Consider the following 20,630-nt stretch of genomic DNA (forward strand, 5'->3'; position numbering starts at 1 on the left):
CCTAGACACCTTAGTCACACACGCCTGCCTAATGATACACTTACCTTCACCGTATACAGAAAACCCACACACACAGGCAGATACATTCACTAACTCTCCCACCACCACCCCTCTCAGCAATATGGCATTATTAAAACTCTTACCAAGAGAGCCCACAATCTTTGTTCCAGTGGAACCGCCCTCACTACTGAGCTTAACCACATACACAGCACTTTCCTCTCCAATGGCTAGAGCGATCACAGTATCAAAAAAATAATCAACTCCTCCCCCATTCCCCGTCCTTCTCGTCAACAAGATTTTAAAAATGCCATCACTATACCCTACATCCGAGGCACATCCGAAAAAATAGCCAAGATACTAAAACAGTACAACCTACACACAGCATATAAGCCCCACCGCAAACTTGCTACCCTTATCCGTTCTACGAAAGATCAGCTCCCTCCTCTCTCTCTGCCTGGAGTTTACAAAGTACCCTGTTCCTGTAAGCTGGCGTACTTTGGACAGACAGGCAGATCAGCATCCATCCGTCTAGAGGAACACAAGTCTTACATCTTCAAACACAACTATGGCCATTTAGGCTTGGCTGACCATGTTTTGGACACCACCCACAGGGTATCATGGAAGAAAACCACCATGCTCCACCACAGCAAATTCATGAAAGAGAGAATTTTCTTAGAAGCAGCAGCAGCTCTCAAAAACCAACCAATTCTCAATAAATACGGTTGCATTAAGCTTCCGAAGATTTGGGAAACACTCATCACCAGAGTTCCCACCTTACATTCCAAGCCACCTACTACTGCCCTTAGAGGGTGCTCTACATAGATAGGACTTTAGTGTCACCCAAGTGGTTGGGCTCAGTATTGTTTGTTATTTGTGTATATGTTACATTAATTGTCTTTGTAATCCCCATAGATGTCCTAGTGACTAGGACAAAATATAGGAAGTATTAAATTCTACTTTAATTCTTTTTGAGTGTTGTAAAAAATCCATTAAGCCTCCAACATGATGACAAAGTTCAGCAGTAGGAGAGAAATGGTACAGCCATATCCCTCATCTAACTCTACTGTCACTGTATAACAAAATGTGAGTAAATATGTATAATGTTATAATTATACATATGGCAATAAACTGAGCAGGAAGTATAAGTACTAAAAATCAATGAAATTCAATTCTTCTGTGATTGATAATATCACATCATACAAGGGTGTGCTGAAAAATTGTGATAATCACTATGAAAGAATTGAGGTAAAACCATGTAACTTATACAATTCTACTTATTCACCATGAAGGGTTATACACTTGTTACAATGCTGCTGCATCATTTGCAATCCTCTGACAAAAAGTCTTTCCCTTGTTGCACAAAGCAACAAGGGAAAGATTTTAGCTGCAGATATGACTTCATCATCTGTGGTAAATTTTATTCCATTCAAGCGTTTCTTTAAATTTGGGAATAGGAAATAGACCAGGTTTGGTGAATAGGGTGGGTGAGGCAGACATTGAAAGACCAAATTGTGTATTGTCTGTTGGGTTTCACGAGCGGTGTGAGCAGGTGCACTGTCCTGCAAAAGCAACATGCCTCTGCTTAGTTTCCCACAGCATTTTTCTATAAGTATCGTCTGCAATTCCTTCAGGGCTGTCGAATAAACTCTGCTATAACAGTTTTACCTTTTTTGAGGAACTTGGTAAAGATTACACCATCCATATCCTAAAAGACAATGGTAAGAACCTTCCCTGCTGACTTTTGTGTCTGGAACTTCTTTGGGTGTGGGCAACCTTTGCATCTCCATTCCATTAACTGTTGTTTGGTCTCTGGGTCATAGTGATGAATCTGTGTTTCACCAACAGTCACAAATGAGCCAAAAGGTTTGCTTTTGGCTCATTTGGGAAAATCCTTTGAGTTCACAGCACACATTCTCTCTTTTGGCCAGCATTCAAACATTTGGCGACCCACTTCGCTTTAAAACTTATGCATGTCCAGATGTTGGTGGATAATGACCCCAACTCATTCCCTGGATATCCCCAGAGTCTTTGCAATGTTTTTGGCTAGTCTTCATCTATCATCAAGGATCATATCATCTGCACTGATGTTTTCAGGCATGATTGCTGTGGAAGGTCTTCCTGACCTTGGGGTCATCTGTTGTCTCAGGATGCTAGTTTTAAACTTGGTCACCTAGCTGGCAACTGTTTGATATGATGGGCACAGTCTCCCAAAGTCTCACAAAAGTTTGGTGAATTTCAGTTACAGACCTTTCTTGCAGAACAAAAAACTTGATGATGGCCCACACCTCTGTATCTTTGAATTTCTTCAAAACCTCTGAAATGTCTTCTTATATATCCTAAAAGATTAATTTCTATATCATGATTATTCCAAAAAAAAAAAAAAAAATCATAAAATTATTGAGATGTAACCTCAAGGAAAGGATAATAGTACTGTATGAAAATGTTGCATCACTAGTAGGTTCATGTTATATCAATATAACATGATGGTACAATATGGTAAAGCATATAATACTATAACAGTAAATAGTGCATTTGACTGAAATGAACAAATCACATTATAATAATTTTCATTTCTTTTTTTTTTTTTATAAAACCACTGCCACCCTATTGTTATCCATATTTATAATTAATGACAAATATATACAACAAAAGCAAGAAAAATAAATAAATTAAATAAAATTCTTTTCAACTTAAAAATTTCAATATAATAGGAATGCTATATATTTACCTGTGCTTGAAGCATTTCCAGTTTTTCATCTGTAAACTCAAATACTGCCAAAGTTGAATGTATAAGATAGAGGCAATTGAGTAAATACACTGCCATATCTGCTGGAGAAAGTCTGGAAGCTGAGACATGGCACATTTGCAGCATTGGATCTATCACTATAGTCAGAATCTAAAAATTATTTTGCAATGATTAAAAAATACTTCAACATATGATACAATGACTGGAACTAATTTGAAAAACTTTTCTGTCTTATTTTCAAAATGTATCAATTTTTAAGGATATTTTAAATTTAATCATTCAAAAAATATTTAGAAAATTTAAAATTTCGAAAACAGTTAAGAAATATAGAATTTAGGAACATTTAGAGAATATTTAGCAATGGATTTTTTCAGAACCAAAAATATACATCTTAGAGATGAAGAGTTACAAAAGCTATAGTTTTCTAAGGATTATTCCCAAATTAGCCATTAGCTAATTTTATACAATGAAATTAATACAGGCAATAATAATTTTAATTTAAGAAAATGTTAATTTTTTTTTTTTTTTTGTAATTGCTAGCCTGGCTGTCAAAACAGATATCAGTATTTTCCATCCAGTGGTCTACAGGTTTGTATGCATGTGAAACAAATGTTGTTGTGAAATTTTTTTTCAGTAACAGACAGTTTTTGTTGGCCAGAATGAAAACTACCATAATTATACTTGTAAAACTGCAAGGGCTGGATGTTGATAGTGCATGGGAAGAGGTAAAGGAGTGTTTGAGGGAGGTAATGGCTGACTGCATACCTAGAGTAAGGAGAATAAATCAAGTGGGAGTTAAATGGATGAATAACATCATTAAGCTGGAGCTGCTAAAAAAGAAATAATTGTGAAGAGAAATAACGGTCAGAAGCAGCATGCGATAGAGAAGGGAAACCTAATGTCTGAAAGAGTTACATTTCATGGAAGTACGTTGTATTTTAAAAAACTGCAATACTGCATGGACATATGGTTTAACATGAATGCCATGTTGGATGTAAAGAAAACCTAACTGTTTCACAGGACATTAAGAAATAAAATTGTGCTCAATTTTTTAAATATAAAACTGTGTTGTATGACATATATAAAAGTTGTATCAAATAGTTATAAATAGGAGGAGCAGTATCAGGAAGCAGGCAGGTTATCATGTAACATATTCAGTACCAGGATGATTCCTGTTCAATCTTTATATCAATGATATTTATCATGGGACTACAGAGAGATATTCAGCTGTACATAGATGTGAGGCTTGGGAAAGCTATTAGTAAAACATTTCGGCTCTACATTTGCTTTAAAAGTGACATCCTTTAAACATTTGTCCGACTTGAAAGTTGGACAAATGTTTTGAAATTTGGAAACAACAGATGGGATACTTCATACTCATTTATACATTTAAAAATTAAAGGGATACATAAATTGCAAGCATGTGGCAATATATGAACTATCAACTACAGGAGGATAACTCCATCTACAACTATCAGAATTAAAAGAAATAAAATTAAATAATCATAATTTTATGAAACACATGAATGAGGACAGTTATTTATGATGACTCCCTTTGATGATCTATTTGTGACACAGATCCTAGCATCTGTAGAGAGTAACATGACTCGATGCATAGGTTATGCAAAAGGAGTGGTGTGGAGTTTGTGGATGTGTGGAGTGAGTTTAAAGGGCAAAAGGACTTATACAAGAAGGATGGTTTGCATTTGAATGGATATGGAGTTAGGAGACTGAAAAAATTGTTGTCGAATGAAGTGAAAATGGATGTGCAGACATCTGTAAGGCAGTTAGGTGTAAGAATGTATATTAATATGTCGGAGTTAGTACCAATGGTAACAAAACTGAATGGGATAGTCACTATAAGGCATCAAGATAAGGGTGGATCTAGGGGGCTTTTCAGCTTTATGAACACTAATGCCAGGAGCATTAGGAACAAGCTGGAGAAATTTTTGGCCTTGGCTGGATCATCCCAACCAAAGGTTACTGGAATTAGTGAGACATGGCTAACAGAAGATGATATAGTTAGTGGGATAGAATATGAAGGATATAGTGTGTGTGTTCAGGAAGGATAGAGAGAAAAGAATGGGGGAAGGAGTGTTATTGATAGTCAAAGAGAACAGAAGTTTGATTGCAGGACAGTGAAAACAGCACATTTGAGACTATCTGGTGTGAGATTAAGGCTAGCAGAACAAAATATATAGTTGGGTGCTGCTATAGGCCAGGAGATGGAATAGATGATGGAAATAGTATGCATTGGAAAATAGTCTCAATGAGTGGAGGACAGGTAATTATTATGGGGGATTTCAACTATCATAAAATTGATTGGACACATGGGAGGAAGGAAATGGATTTTATGCAGTGACTAAGGGATAATTACCCGTGACAGCATGTAATGGAATATACTAGGGCTCAATCTAGTAACTGCATCTGAGAATTTGTCTATAACGAATATGATCACATTGCCACCAACTGGTGAGAGTGATCACATGGTCTTGAACTGGAAGGTAGCTAAATGTGTGGAATTTTCAGTTAAGACAGGGTATATGTAGAATTACCGAGCTGCTAAGTATGACAAGCTTAGGAGATTGATTAGATCAGTGCCATGGTATATAAAACTGCAAGGTCATATAAAACCATGGCATATAAAACTGCATGTAGATAGTGCATGGGAAGAGGTAAAGGAGTGTTTGAGGGAGGTAATGGCTGACTACATACCTATAGTCAGGAGAATAAATCAAGTGGGAGTTAAATGGATGAATAACACCATTAAGCTGGAGCTGTTAAAAAATAAATAATTCTGGAGAGAATTTAAGGAGAAAGGTGACTTGCAGGCCCACGAACTGTACAAGGCACCAGAAGGGTGACTAGTGTGGTAAAAAAAGCAAAAGAAATTATGAAAGGAAGTTAGCAACGCAGGCTAAAGACAATCCCAAACAGCTCTTTCAATATGCTGCAAGTAAAAAAAAAATGTATACAGCAGAATGGTTTTAAAGAATGGCGATGGTAGGAAGATAACTGAATCAGTCAAAATAGTAGAATTCTAATTCTAAGTGAACACTTTTCAAGGGTATATCATCCAGGCGATAATAATGCAGGAATGAGGGAACCAATGGCTTATATGGGAACTGAGGTGAATGAAATGGGGGCAAATTGCATATCATAATCATCAAATTCTTGGTATATACCCTCATATCCTGTCTATCCTATTATATTCCTCATGCAACTGCTCTCTATCTCTCTCTTTATACTTTTTCATTTGCAGCTCCTGTTTGACTTTATTAGTCAATCACTTTACACCTAAACATGCTTTCCACTTGAGATATGCAATTTGCCAATGCTGCTAATATTTCTTCACTAGCTCCCATGCATGGGTGCTATCTGTTTTCCAATCTTTCATCAATGAAACTGCATTTAACACAATCACCCTGCCTTATAATTCCATAAAGATTCCATTCTCTTTAATACTTCTGCATGTCTATTCATTCTCTAAGTCAAGTTGCATGGACACTCTTGCCAAGTAAGAGGTAAGCATAACATCTTAGTTACAATAGATCCTTTGATGCTAGGAGGACCAAACCCAAACCTCTTCAAACTCATGTTTCTTTCTTCTACATGTTTCCTAAGACATTTGTCCTTCAAGAAGTAAAAAATGCATTTTTTTCTTCTAGTTTTATACTGCTGTAGCTGAAATCTGCCAGTAATGATCCCTTGTTTTACACTTACCAAATTTCCTAACATTTCCTGCTCCTCACCTTCTGTGTGTTCTGGCAACTTCATCCCACTAAATATCTTCTATATACCTCCAAACTTACATGATATGCTCTCAAAACCATCAGTATCATTTTCCTCTAAATTATCTACTCTGAGAGAATCCTCATCTTTTATCATAAATAATACTACACCACTCTATTCACTTTTTATCATGCAAAATATGTGATATCTTCTATTGCTGTAAGGACATCCTCTTCTGTCAACCACATTTCACATCACCATTCAATCCCTTTATTCCTGATACTTCTGGTATTTGTACAGAAAAGCATCAGTACATTATTACTATTCCTACAGTGATCATAATCCACCCCCAACTCCATTTGGCTCTGGGATACATCGTACATTCTCCCATCTCCTAAGTGATTATCCCCACAAGGGACAATCCCTGCTAGCAGCCCCACCCCCTGCAGAAACTCTAGCTTTCTTGTCCCCAATCTCCTTTTCCCAGAGAATAAAACTCTCCAGATGCATGCATCCTTCCATTTTCAAATGCAGTCTATCTCTTGCCCAGCTCTCTTCTATTATCAACTACATTCTATGTAGCCACATAATCCAGGCCAGTAATGTGGCACATTCTTGATAGCATGTCTTTCATTACTGTTGCTCTCTTCTTCAACTCTGCACAATACCTCTCAGATCATCTCTCACTATCAAATCATCTCATTGGCATTTTAACTTCACTTCACCTACCATGGTTATAATTTCCATCATTCCTCTAGGCAAGCACTCCTCTAAAATTCTGTTTTGCGCACTACAAATTAATGAAACTCCATACATCATATCTCTCACAGATCCATCCTTTTCTTACTCATATGCATAAATCACTTTCTCTCTTTCTCTTCTAATGCTCTCCTTACTTGATCTTTAATTTACCTGCCATCCTCTCATCTTCCTAATCACTTGCTTCTATAGTCTTGATTTTCTCTCATTTGCTTTCTGTTTATCACATTCTCTCTCTCACTTCTACCCTTATTCATCTCAAATCTGTTAGCCTTCAAAGTTTTCTAAACTCTCCCTTCATATATTTACTCATTTTCATTACTTGCCACTTCTCTCCATAACTCTAACTTCCTCTCCAAGCATCCTATACTTGCTCAACCTTCATCCTAAACAACACCATCCTCCAAATTTGCTAAAATACATTTCTTCCTAACATTTCATCCAACTCCATATAATGCTTGCCTTCCTCACCCTAAATCATGCTAAATGTGTCTCTCTGATGGCAATCACCCATTTCTGATGCACTGCTACTGAAACTAGGGATACTGATATCAATATTGCCCAGCTCTTACTATGGTCGACATTTTCTGCAGACTCTTGCTAGATACTATTCAGAATCTAGTCCTTAAATGATAGTGGTGGACTGGGTAATGTCAATTAAATTATCACATATAGTGGCCACCATTATTAAAAGCGACAGCACAATATATACTGAACAAAATATACTAAAAAAATATTTTAAACACAAAAACTTTAAAATATGTATATGAGTAACTTTAGGAAAGGCTGACTCTCAATTTAGAATAAATACCCAAAAATTAATAAAGAAAACCAAGTTGATGTGATAACCATGAGAACTAGGGTAACAAAAATAATGTGGGATAAGGTTTGTAGTTTTATTAGGTGAACTTCAATGGTTTGTTATTAAATTAGCTGACAGCATCATCAGGAAAATCACTAGAGAACATACCAAAAGATCTCAGCAGTGAACAAACTTTTTTTTTTTTTAAATGAAAGAAAATTATAATCTAATAGGTAATCCCACATGTCATTATACACATCATGCATGGTCCATGTATTGTTGTGTAAAGAAACAGTACAATATACACAATTAATAATAATAATAATTATTGTATGATGATAAAGTGGCCGTGAGTTCCCTTTTACAGGAATGTACGGCACCATCAGTCCCCCCCCAAAATTTTATCAAAGCTTCGGAACCGGCATAGCTGATGAATAAGGCCTATGGCTGGATCAGTATTCCTGACTGTAATCCGTGTGTGTTCACGGGACTGGTTTGCCTGCTTGCGGGATGAAAAACCCCAGATAAACTGGTGGGAAAAACCCTGCTGCCCATGCCCAAGACCGGCTAACTTGATTATGGCTGAGAAAAGTTCCTTAAGCTCCTCACGTTGTTGACAGGAATCGAATCTAGAACACTCCTTCCCCAGGCATATGGTTGCAAAGCGCAAAGCCACTAGGCTAACTGTGCGGACACAATATACACAGACATATTTGTACACAACACAAAGTCCATAAGAGTTATTGGCATAACAGCAGCATCTTATTTTACACAAAGAAATAAGAGATTTCCAGATGTCTTTTCTTTTATGTTCCACATTGCCTATGTGCTCTTTCTTACAGATTTCAAAACTTCTCCCCATGTAAACAAATAAAGCTTGCACAAAAACATAAGATCCTATAGAATCCAGGCTATTTCAGAACTGGACACAAAGTTTATTAAAAATAATAATAATAATAATAATAATAATAATAAAACTTACTTTTAATCAATCAATTCCTTGTAAATGGTCAAATGGATATTAAACAAGTTTGTTTAATATTCATCAGTTCCAATATTAATGTTGGAGAACAAACTGGTTTTCAAATAAACTAGTTTGTGCATCTCCTCCAGAAATTATTCACAATGGGACTATTTATTTATCTTACATAGGTGGAAAAGACATGAGAGACGGACCATCTTGGGTTGTATATGATTCCATGTTCTTGTGGAAAACTTTACATTGCCATTAGCCAAGAAGTTTTGAAATCCATAAGAAAGAGCATGCAGACAAAGTAGAACAAGAAAGGAAAGTGAAAAGAGCTACCACTGCATATCTTCTATAAATGCTGAAATACGGACTGGCCAGTCACTTTGGAATCTGGAAACCTTTAATTTGATTGTGTACTGTCCGACAACAGATGCGAGACCCTTCAACACTTCAGAACATGGCAGAAGAAGGCGAATCCATTCCGATAATATTATTATATTATTAGACACCTACAGGGAGTCCAAAGACTCATCGAGGGAGGGCACCTGCTCTACAACTCTGTCTCTGCCATTCGATCTGCCAATTGACCGCAACTACACCAACGCCATCTACCGCCGACCACCACCACCACTAGTATTTCCAAAGACAATCACAAACATCCATGCCCACAGCAGGATTCAAACCTAGAGCCTTTTGGCTGGAGAGCGGATATGCTAACCACTCGGCTAGCTAGGCTGGCCGAGTGGTTAGCATATCCGTTTATTATAGGATTATTTTATTATAATTATAGTTATTATAGAATTATAATTAAAGGATGTGGGGTGCTTAAGGAAAAGGGGTGCTTAAGGATCAAAGCTGTATAACTAGAGCTTCTGACCTAATGTCCAATCCTCACCTTCTCGTGGTGCACCCTGTTGGGTATCTACTTGAATACTGAACGAACGAGGATGGGCTGGCAATTTGGGATTTAGCCGACCAAACTGTATTCTTATTGGTTAAACCAAAATAAAAAATGATGGTACAACAAGACAAAATTTCATGCCAGCTGGGGTGTCGCCCAGTTAAACAAGGCCTCCGTTGTTTTTGTCAGGGAACCAGGGCGAACAGCGAAAAGTCAGCTACTGGAACAAATCTGAAAACAAACCCCAACTCAACATCACCAGAGTTAAAGATCGGTACTATCAACGTAAGAAGCCTGAATGGCAAAGAAATGGAGCTAGCTGAGGAATTAGATAAGTACAAGATCGACATAATAGGGGTGATTGAAACAAAAAAGACCAAAACTGGTGAGATCTTTCTGAGCAATAAATACAAAATGTTATATTCAGGCAATGACAATCAAGGAAAAGAAGGAGTAGCCATAGTATTCAACACAAAATACGAGGCTAATCTTCTTGAATGGCAGGCAGTCTCAAGTAGAGTAATGTGGACAAATATGAGAATGGGGAACTGGACAATGAGACTTATTTGTGCCTATGGTCCCACAGAAGGTTCTACTAAGGTAGAAGTGGAGGAATTTTTTGAGGCTTTAGAAAAAGCAACTGACACAATGAAAAAGGAAAACTTGGTCCTTGTTGGGGATCTAAATAGCAGAGTAGGAAATGATTGTGAGACATACAAAAATATTTTGGGAAAATTTGGAGAAAAGAGCAAAGCTAATAATAATGGCAAATATCTGTTGGGTTTCTGCTCAGGACATGGACTGGTTATTACTAACACCATGTTCCAACATAAAAATGTGCACAAATTCACATGGAGAGAAGAGGCAAGGAATAAGAAAAGTCTCATTGACTATGTTATTGTTGATGGTGATGTTTTCTCCCTGGTGCAGGACATCAGAGTGTACAGAGGATTTGAAATTGGAAGTGATCACTATTTAGCCTTGAGCAGGATAAAATTGAATTTCATATTGAAAAGAATAACATGTAAGAAAGTTTTAAAGCGAATAAAAGTTGAGCAGCTCTCAGATGTGAACTGTAGACTAAAATACACAAATATTATTGAAGAAAAAATGAAAGAGTTTGAGAACAGGAATCAAACCTTGGAGATTCAGTGGCAAACTCTGAAAAAAACATTGATTGATTCTGCCAGAGAAGCATGTGGTGAGGGTGTCTGCAAGGATAAAAAAATCAGAACTCCCTGGTGGACACAGGAAGTTAAAGAGGCAGTGAAGGAAAAGAAGAAAGCATATCAAAAGTTCCTGGCAAATAAGTCAGCTTGTGCTCTTCGAGAATACAGAGACAAATGCAAGAATGCTAAACACTGTGTAAAATTAGCTAAACAAAAGTCATGGGAGGACTTTGGCAAGAATATAGAAAATAAATATCAAGAAGGTGGCAAAATATTCTGGAGGTTGTTGAAGAAGCTTAGGAATGGAAGAAAGAGTGCTGTAAAAGGAGTTAGAGATGATAAATGTGACATGAAAACGGGAGAAAAAGAAATCCTTGAAGTATGGAGTAATTACTTTGAAAAACTGCTAAATGAAAGAAGCAATGATGACAGCACAGTGGTAAAAAACACTGACCAAGCATGCAGTCAGGAATACATATCCATATTTGAAGTAGAAAAAGCCATCAAAGGCTTGAAATGTGGAAAGGCAGCAGGAGTAGATGATATTCGACCAGAAATGCTGAAGTATGGTGGCATAAGAGTCTTACAGTGGCTGCACTGCATAGTTCAGAAAGCCTGGACAGAGGGACAAATTCCCGATGATTGGAGTAGAGCTCTCATAGTACCCATATATAAAAAGGGAAATAAAACTGAATGTGAGAATTACAGAGGTATTTCCCCCTACTGAGTGTTCCTGGCAAGATCTATGCAAGTATACTTGAGAAATGGTTGAGAAGAATTGTGGAAGAAAAGCTTGGTGAAGAACAAACTGGATTCAGGCCAAATAGAGGCTGTCAGGATCAGATCTTCACTTTACGACAAATAGTCGAGAAAGCATGGGAATATAATAAAGATCTGTATTTAAGTTTTGTCGATCTGGAAAAGGCATATGACAAGGTGCCAAGAGAGAAGCTATTCAATACGCTGCAGTTATATGGTGTCAATGGGGCATTATATCAAGCAATACTTAGTCTTTATTTGAGTTGTAAGTCAGCAGTTAGAATTGAAGGAAGTACAGGAAGATGGTTTAATGTTAAATCTGGTGTGAGACAAGGATGTACATTATCCCCTATGTTATTCATTATCTATATGAATCACATTATGAAGGAATGTGGTATTAAACATGATATCAAAATCGGAGATGTTAATGTCAGCTCTTTGCTTTATGCGGATGATGTTATACTTCTAAATAAATCCGCTACAAGTCTGCCAGATTCTCTGACTAAATTGAATAGCTGTTGTAATAGATATGGTATGAAGGTCAGCAATAAAAAGACAAAGACAATGAAAATAGGCAGAATCATTGAAGTCAACTGTGTTGTGAATGGAGAACCTGTGCAACAAGTAAAACATTTCAGCTATTTAGGCACAATTTTTACTGAAGATGGTAAATTAAATATAGAAATAGACAACAGAATCAGCAAAGCTGGTATGGTGGGAAGTCAATTGAATAAATTCATATGGAATAAGAGAGAAATTAGTCAGAATACTAAATTAACTGTATACAATACAGTGTTCAAACCAGTTTTAACTTATGGATCTGAAAGCTGGGTCAGAAGTGAAACATTTGACCAAAGACTAGAGACCACAGATATGAGAGTCCTGAGAAAGATTATAGGTGTGAACAGATGGCATCAATGGCAATATCATATTAAAAATGATGATATTAGGAAAGAACTTGACATTGTCAGCATCCAGGAATGCGTTAGCAGAGCTAATCTCGGGTGGTATGGTCACTTAAACAGAATGGGTGATGAAAGATTAGCAAAACAAGTGTTCTCTGCAGGTTGGCAGCAAAATGACCCAGAGGAAGACCAAGATACAGGTGGATTGATACAGTACAAAGTGCCTTAGACGATAGAAATATAAGATCTGATAATGTTAGAGTCTTGACAAGTAACAGACTGATTTAGAGGAAAATTGTAGATAGGAAATTAATAATGATGTAATTTTTCTAATGTAGTACTATCATATCCTGTACAGCCCTTGAGGGTACATGGCACGAATTTGTTTATGATGATGATGATGATTTATTATAGCTGGCCGAATGGTTAGCATATCCGTTTATTATTATACGTTGGAAAATTAGCTTTTCTTTTAAGAAAATTCTAGTTTTTAAAGCGTTAACTATTTTGTTTGTACAACAGTTGGAAAATTTTATATATAAAGCACATGATTTCACATGTTGGTGATGAATTCCTACATCGCCTTGTTCCTTTCACTCCTTCAATATGAACTGACTCTTCCTGGAAATCTGCCAGCCAGGGATCTGGTATCTGCGGTCGGCCAGTAACATACAAGACCTCTGTTATATCAATAACTACCTATAAACTTTATGCAAAAACATACAGGGATCATGTGTGATTAGTTGTATATGATTAGCTATTATGTTACTAGTTTGCTTTATTTAAAAAAACATTGGTTGCTAATGTTCAGATATTTTTGCAAGTTCTCTAGTGCTTCTTGTGCAGCTGCAAGTAAAGTGGAAAGTGAAACATGTCAAACTACATCTCATCTTTACAATAAAGTCTATGAGCCTTACTCTGCATTATTTAGAAGAAATACCTGACAATTAATAACAAAAACTTACATTTTTTCCTTTCCACCTCATCATTGATAGTATTAAGAACTCTGCTACTATTGAAGATAGTGTATATCAGTCTTATAATTTATTTTATATCAAACTATCTTCCAGTCCCTCCTTCAATTCTGACTACTGACTTACCTATTAAATACAGACTAGGGTTTCCTAAAATTTAATAAATTTTAAATAAATTTAAAAAGTTATTAAACGGGAAAACGAAAAAAATTCCCGAATCCCGAGAAAATTTGTTCAGGAAATCGGGAAAATTTTTAATAAATTATTTTTTATTAAATCATATTTTAATATTTCTTTATAGATTGCCATCACAATGAGTAAAGAGTATAAAGAATGTTGGGAATATTTTAGAAAAGATAAAGATAAAGATAACGAATCAGCTCATTGGCAGAAATGCTCCAGAACTTTGCAATACAAAGCATCATCAACCAGTGGTCTACATAGGCACCTAGTATACATTCATGGAATGAAAAGGAAAAAACAGTCTGAATTGAATAATGATGAGCCAATTCCTTCATCTTCTAAGAGACAAATGACAATTTTACATTATCTCAATGGACTGGATTTAAAAGAAACCGTAAGCAAATTAGCAGCCTTGAATGGGATATCAGTCAACACCATCACAAAAAGTGAGTTTATTAGGGAAAGTTTCACAAGCAAAGGAATGCAGTTGCCAAGTAGTCCATCTTCAGTTATGAAACTAACACATAATTATTATAGTAAAATGAAACAACTGTACATCCAGAAATTCCAAGTATTCAAATGTGATAATAAAAAACTGAGTATTTCAATAGACGAGTGGACCAGTTGCAAGAATCGCAGATCATGAATGCTCACTATTACTGCAATGAAACCTCTATGAACCTTGGTTTAATAAGAATACATGGGAACTGTCCTCAGGAAAAAGTGTTATCCTTGCTTCAGGAAAGATTAGAAAACTTTCAGTTAAAATTTGAAAGTGATGCAGTTGCAATTACAAGTGACGGTGCAGCTGTTATGGAAAAATTCAGAAAATTATCACCGACTATTCAACAGTACTGCTACAACGATGCGCTACATCTAGCTGTAACAAAAGTATTTTATGTTAAAAAGTTGAAAGATGAAGCATCAGTGACTTGTAGCAGTGACAGTGAATTCAATACAGATTCTGAATAATCAACACAACAGATATTTGGATTATAAGACCATAAGTTTAATAAATATATGTACAAATTCGTCGACTAGTTTCGCTAGCAAAACTGACTACCTCTGTCAAGACTAAACGGTGAAAAGACTAATAAATGCAAAAAACGAAGGAATGCAGTAACGGCTTACAACGGTTAGACAACAAAATTGGAAGGCACCACGTGACACGGTATGCGTGAAGCGATATACTTCAGTCATTATTATAAATACACATTACATAGTTTTTGGCGTATTGTAGTTCTGCTAAACTTAATGAGTTAATAAGATTTTTCCATATATCCTTTAATATTATTCCTTGGTTTCTATTAAGGTTACTTCCTGTTAGTAGGACCACTGCAGCTTCTTTAAATATTCGACATCTGTAATCTTCCTCCACGTATGGCATTCAGCTGTTATTCCAATCTATAGCATGGTTTGAAGTTGAGAAGTGATGCACCAAAACTGAGGTGTCTGTTCTATTATGATTAACGTCTCCGACATGCAGAAAGAACAAAACTGAAACATAAGAATAGTTTGCCTCTGAGATCCAAAAAAAAAATCGTAAAGAATTCCTTTGTTATGTGGTCAGTATGACAAGAAATGATTGTGGAATAATGACACTGTTGCATAAAAATAGGAGAGTAGAGTGACACAAAGGACATAGTGGTGATTTTCAATGAGCACTTTATTGGTTTAAATACTAAAAGGATGAGGCAGATTTGAAGTTTAGAAGTTTAAGAAAAGAGTGCATTTCAAATACTCTGGATGTGAATAAAGTAATGGGACTGGATGGAATTTTACCATGAGTTTTGAGAGAAGGTGCTCAGGAAAAAGTGTTCAGGAAAAAGAACTAACAACTCTGTTGACCTGGCTTTTCTATGAGAATCTGGCCACTGAAAAGGTTCACAAGGAGTTGATGGAGGGTAAGATAGTACCAATATTGTATAAGTTGGTTGAATGTAAGCATTAAATTATAGACCAATTTTTATTTCATCATCAGTTGTTCAGATTTTGGAGAAATTAGTGAGGAATCATTTACAACACTGGCCAGATGAGGATAATGTTATCTGTGAGAGTCAGCATCGATTTCTTAAGGGGCACTTTTTTCTTTCATTTGGTGAAACAAGATGAATGAGCAAGGACAAAGGGACATCCCTGAAAGTTATGAAAAGAAGTCATGAGAAAGAGTGAGGAGTGGTTTCTTTGCATGGAGGATGATTGAACCATGGAACACATTGTCTGATAGTGATGAGAACACAAACAGTAAATGACTTCAAGGAGTAGTATGATAGAATGTGTTTTTTAGGGTAGGCCTCCCATGTTGAGTCTTATGACTCCATCAAGGTCCTGAATCATAATAATAACAGTAATAATAAAGTTTCAAGTATTATAAAATATTTGCTTCTCTTACTTGGTGTGTGGTAATAACCCAATAAATAGAATATATTATTAATTCATCTAAGACTGCTTCTTTCCTACATTACATGTATAATTATATAATTATTTCATAGACCTTCAACTATGTCATAAAAATCAATTTTCTACTGTGACCAGGAAAATGGCAGGCTATGAATGTGAAATAAGAAAGAGAGAGAGAGAAATCATTTAGAGTAAATTTATTAGCAATATAGATGATAAAAACAACATATTTATAACGTATATATAGTAATCTGCAGTATACCTGAACCTTACATGCTGACTTATCAGAATGGCATGCTGCCTTCTTGGTTTGGTTAGATTACTGTGTGTGTGTGTGTGTGTGTGTGTGTGTGTGTGTGTGTGTGTGTGTGTGTGTGTGTGTGTGTGTGTGTGTTAATGACAATTCCTTTTTTTTTTTATTCTAATTTACCTGTGGTATATCTTTTTGTCTATCATCAACAGACACTAAGCAAGCATCTTGACATGATAATACTTCCTTAAGAATTGTTAATGTTTGATTTAAAGTATCAGCAGGACTGAGATTAGGTGGTGGTAAATCTAATCTTTCTAAGAGATGACTACAATGGCATGAGAGACTATTATAAAACATTTTTTGACTCAGCACAAACATTTCTTCCAGAATGTTCAACAGTGAAGCTTCTGTATTCAACACCTGCCTATATAAACAGAAAAGTACTAGATTAATGAAAATTAATTTCACACAATTTAAGACAATATAATAAAATATTACTTTTTTGTGTGTTTTTGAACAATATTAACAAAATCATCTAAAAATACATAACTTTTAACTATTGCTATAATTATTATTATTACAAGTGAATTCCTGTGAATCAATGACTCATCAAGGGAAGAAGACACTTAACTCATTCACATATTATACCTTCTCTTGAATTCATTCACACTATCTACATTCCAATCACACTGCTCTGTGACAGAAAAATCTAGTTCTCATTTCTTTCTTGACTGCAGTCATTCTCAACTAATATGGATGCCCTCTCATCATCTATCCATCCTGAATAATAAAAAAAAAATTCCATCTAGAGGTATCCAGCATGACACTTACAGAAATGGAGCTCTCTAATAGAAATGCAGCTCTCTATCATATCACTCCTCTTTCTGCAGTTTCTCAGTGTCAGCAATCCACAAATTCTCAATCATTCCCCATAATCTACATTCCAAAATCCAGGTACGCTGTATCCACATCACCTTCAAAAAAACCAGGAGACCACATCTGCACATGAGTCCAGATGCGGTCATATCAAAGCCTTGTAAAGAAGAAAAAATGACCTCCCTTTCCTTACATGTTAATATTCATTTCAGCATTGCACTTATCTTCTGAGCAGTTCTGCAATCTTTGCTATGTGGCCCTTGTATTTCAATTTCCTAGCTACTAAAATTCCAAGATCCCCCCCAAGCATGAACAGAGTCTTCTAACAGAATCCCACTAATATAATATGATATTGGATATCTCATTACAACAAAGTGACTGACTCTGCATTAACTAACACTGAACTTTTAGCTGTTTTCACAAGCCTACAATTCCAGCTTATTCAAATCATTCTACAAATAATGCATGGCAGTCACATTCCTTATTACCCTTCCTACCTTTGCATTGCCATGAAACAGCTGTGTGTCACCTGCAAAATCCTTATCCTTTTAATAAACTCTTTTATACTAATGTCACCTGTCATTAGTATAAAAATTGAATAACAATGGACTAAGAATCAATCCCTCAGATTCACCACTGGTGACCTTAAATCATGCAGACTCACATCCTCCATATACCATTTTTGATATCTGTCAGGAAGGGGGGGGGGAGTCCGACTACACTCCCTCGTGATCCTTCCTGAACCGTTGAAGCTTTTGACCAATTTCTTATGGTCTGATCTCAAGGTGACTAACGTGGCAGCAGCAGACAATTTTCCAATGAAGAGTCACAGGAAGAAACCGACCAATGCAACTGAGTCCGGGGCAGCCGACATGTCTGGGGCAGGCCAGGTTCCTTCCTGATGGAATATATGCTATGAGGAATCATATTAACATTTGGCAACTTAATATCAATGGTACTCAAAGAAAAATGGATGAACCCAAATATATAATTTATGAAAACAATATCCATAACTGGTGTTTTTCATCCCGCAAGCAGTCAAACCGGCCCCTTGAACATACAGGGATACAGCCAAGAATACCTTGAGGCATAGGAATGACCATTCTATCCTCGTATTTCGGTTACGAAATCCAAGCATGCTTGGAAGGTTGTGGGCCTTAAAGGCCTGTTAAAGCCATTGGGATAGAATATCCATATTGCTTTCGTACAAGAAACAAAACTGAACAAAAATCTGAAATTCAGCATCTAAGGAAACATGATTCTTAGGAAAGATAGGGGGAAAGAAGTGGTGGAGGGCTTGCTATCCGTTTGAAGACCCCAGAAATTAAATTCAAAGAAATTATTCTAAATCGATATTTAAATAATAACAGTTCAACAGAAGCTCAAGCTGCTGAAATACACCTGCCAAACCATTCTATTTCAATTACAAATGTCTACCATCCTGATAATACAAATACAAATATTGACGAAGACATTATTAAAAAGCTAAGCAAAGCTCCAAATGATACAACCATCGTACTTGGTGGGCTAAATGCAAAAAGCCCAACATGGGGCTCCCTTGATTTAGACCATAAAGGTCAACAACTGGAAGACCTCTTAACAGATTTGGAACTCACAACAATTAACAATGGACAGACAGAGTACTAATCTCTCTAAAACTATGAATCTGCTATCAACATCACAGCTATTGATTATAGCATTCCATCAAGGGCACAATGGAAAATTTTGGGAAACACCACAGTGACCACAGACCCATAATAATAGCAACACTAAACTTCAAGATTGATCAACAACAGCAAATCAGGAGGACATGGAACTTTAAAAAAAGTCAACTGGACAAGGTTTATTTACCCAAACCTTGGAGGACCTTTGTCACAATGAACCTGTCTCTGGAAACCTTGATAGAAAATTACAAATCCTCACTTCACACATCAATAAAGCTGCCAAAACAACAATCCCAAGAGGCAAAAGGAAAAAAATACCTGGATACCATACCGGAAAGATCACAATATCGAATCAATGATTATAGAAAGAGTTAATATCAATGAACAATTTAAAATTAATAAAACTAATGAATCCAGAAAGAAATTAATAGATAGAACACAAAAAAAAGAGCAGGATATTTGGAAGTGCAAGCAAAGAAATAGGGAAAAAACTTATAACAGATCAAGAAATGGCAAACACACCTGGCAAAAAATTATTTAAACAACTCCAAACTTCAGTATAATGGAGAGGACAAGATCCTCAATAAATTCACAAGTAAGATACTAAAACAAGCGAGAACATGCTAATCTAATGATATCTTCTCTGAAGAATTAACACAAAGTGAACTAAATTCATCAATTGAGAAAACTGCACTTAATAAATCTCCGGTAATGATCTTAATCTTTGGTCATATGGTCAAACACTGCCAAAAATGCCCAAGAACAACTTCTAAACATTCTTAATGCTTCTTGGCAAACAGGTAAAACTACCAAAAGAATGAAAAAAATCAATTATTGTACTGATTCTAAAACCTGACAAAAATACCAAAGAAAGTCAAAGCTATAGACCTATTGCATTAACTAGTATACTCTGTAAACTTACTGAAAGAATCATACACTCCAGACTAATGCACTGGCTCATAAAAAATAACAAAATTAACTTCTACCAAACTGCCTATAGAGCTCATCATTCGACGACAGATCAATTATTCTACTTCTGCCAAACAATAACAGTCTCATTTCAGGAAAAACTAACAAAAAAAGATAACTTCCATTTTCCTTGATATGACAGCTGCTTTTGATCATGTTTGGATCAAAAAATTAATACAAATAGTACATGATATTGAAATTAGAAGAAATGCTTTAATCTGGATCACTGATTTCATGAAAGAAAGATAGATCAAGGTTAGAGTCGATGCAGCTATATCCAGAGAGCAGAGAACCTGGGCTGGTGTTCCCCAGGGCTCAGTACTCAGTCTCTTACTATTCCTTTTATATGTCAATAACATCCACCCTTACCTTACATAGCCATCATGCATACTAGTGATAAAATTAAAGAATCAGAAGAGATTCTAAACAAATCCATCAGCAGATTAGAAAATGGTCAGATGAACATAAACTCAAAATCAACCCTGAAAGAAAAAAAAAAAAACTAAGCACCTTTAGTACAGAAAGGAAAAATAAACATTCCTACAATCTCAAAGTCATGATCAACAAC

General features: G+C 36.0%; 1 protein-coding gene across 4 annotated transcripts in view; it reads right to left on the reverse strand.

The window, feature by feature from the left end:
• Cog6 (conserved oligomeric Golgi complex subunit 6) overlaps positions 1-20,630 on the reverse strand; it is a 596,080-nt gene that overhangs the window by 158,935 nt on the left and 416,515 nt on the right. For all 4 annotated transcript variants that reach the window (XM_090403681.1, XM_090403680.1, XM_090403683.1 and 1 more), the window contains 2 exons: positions 16,731-16,977; positions 2,729-2,896 (listed from right to left, as the gene is read on the reverse strand). In XM_090403681.1, the coding sequence (XP_090259807.1) occupies positions 2,729-2,896; positions 16,731-16,977 (415 nt within the window). The remainder of the gene's footprint in view (positions 1-2,728; positions 2,897-16,730; positions 16,978-20,630) is intronic.

Source organism: Typopeltis vanoorti, chromosome 14 (genome assembly GCF_054136105.1).
Source record: "Typopeltis vanoorti isolate ZY-2024b chromosome 14, IOZ_Tvanoo_1.0, whole genome shotgun sequence".
NCBI classification, from domain to species: domain Eukaryota; kingdom Metazoa; phylum Arthropoda; class Arachnida; order Uropygi; family Thelyphonidae; genus Typopeltis; species Typopeltis vanoorti.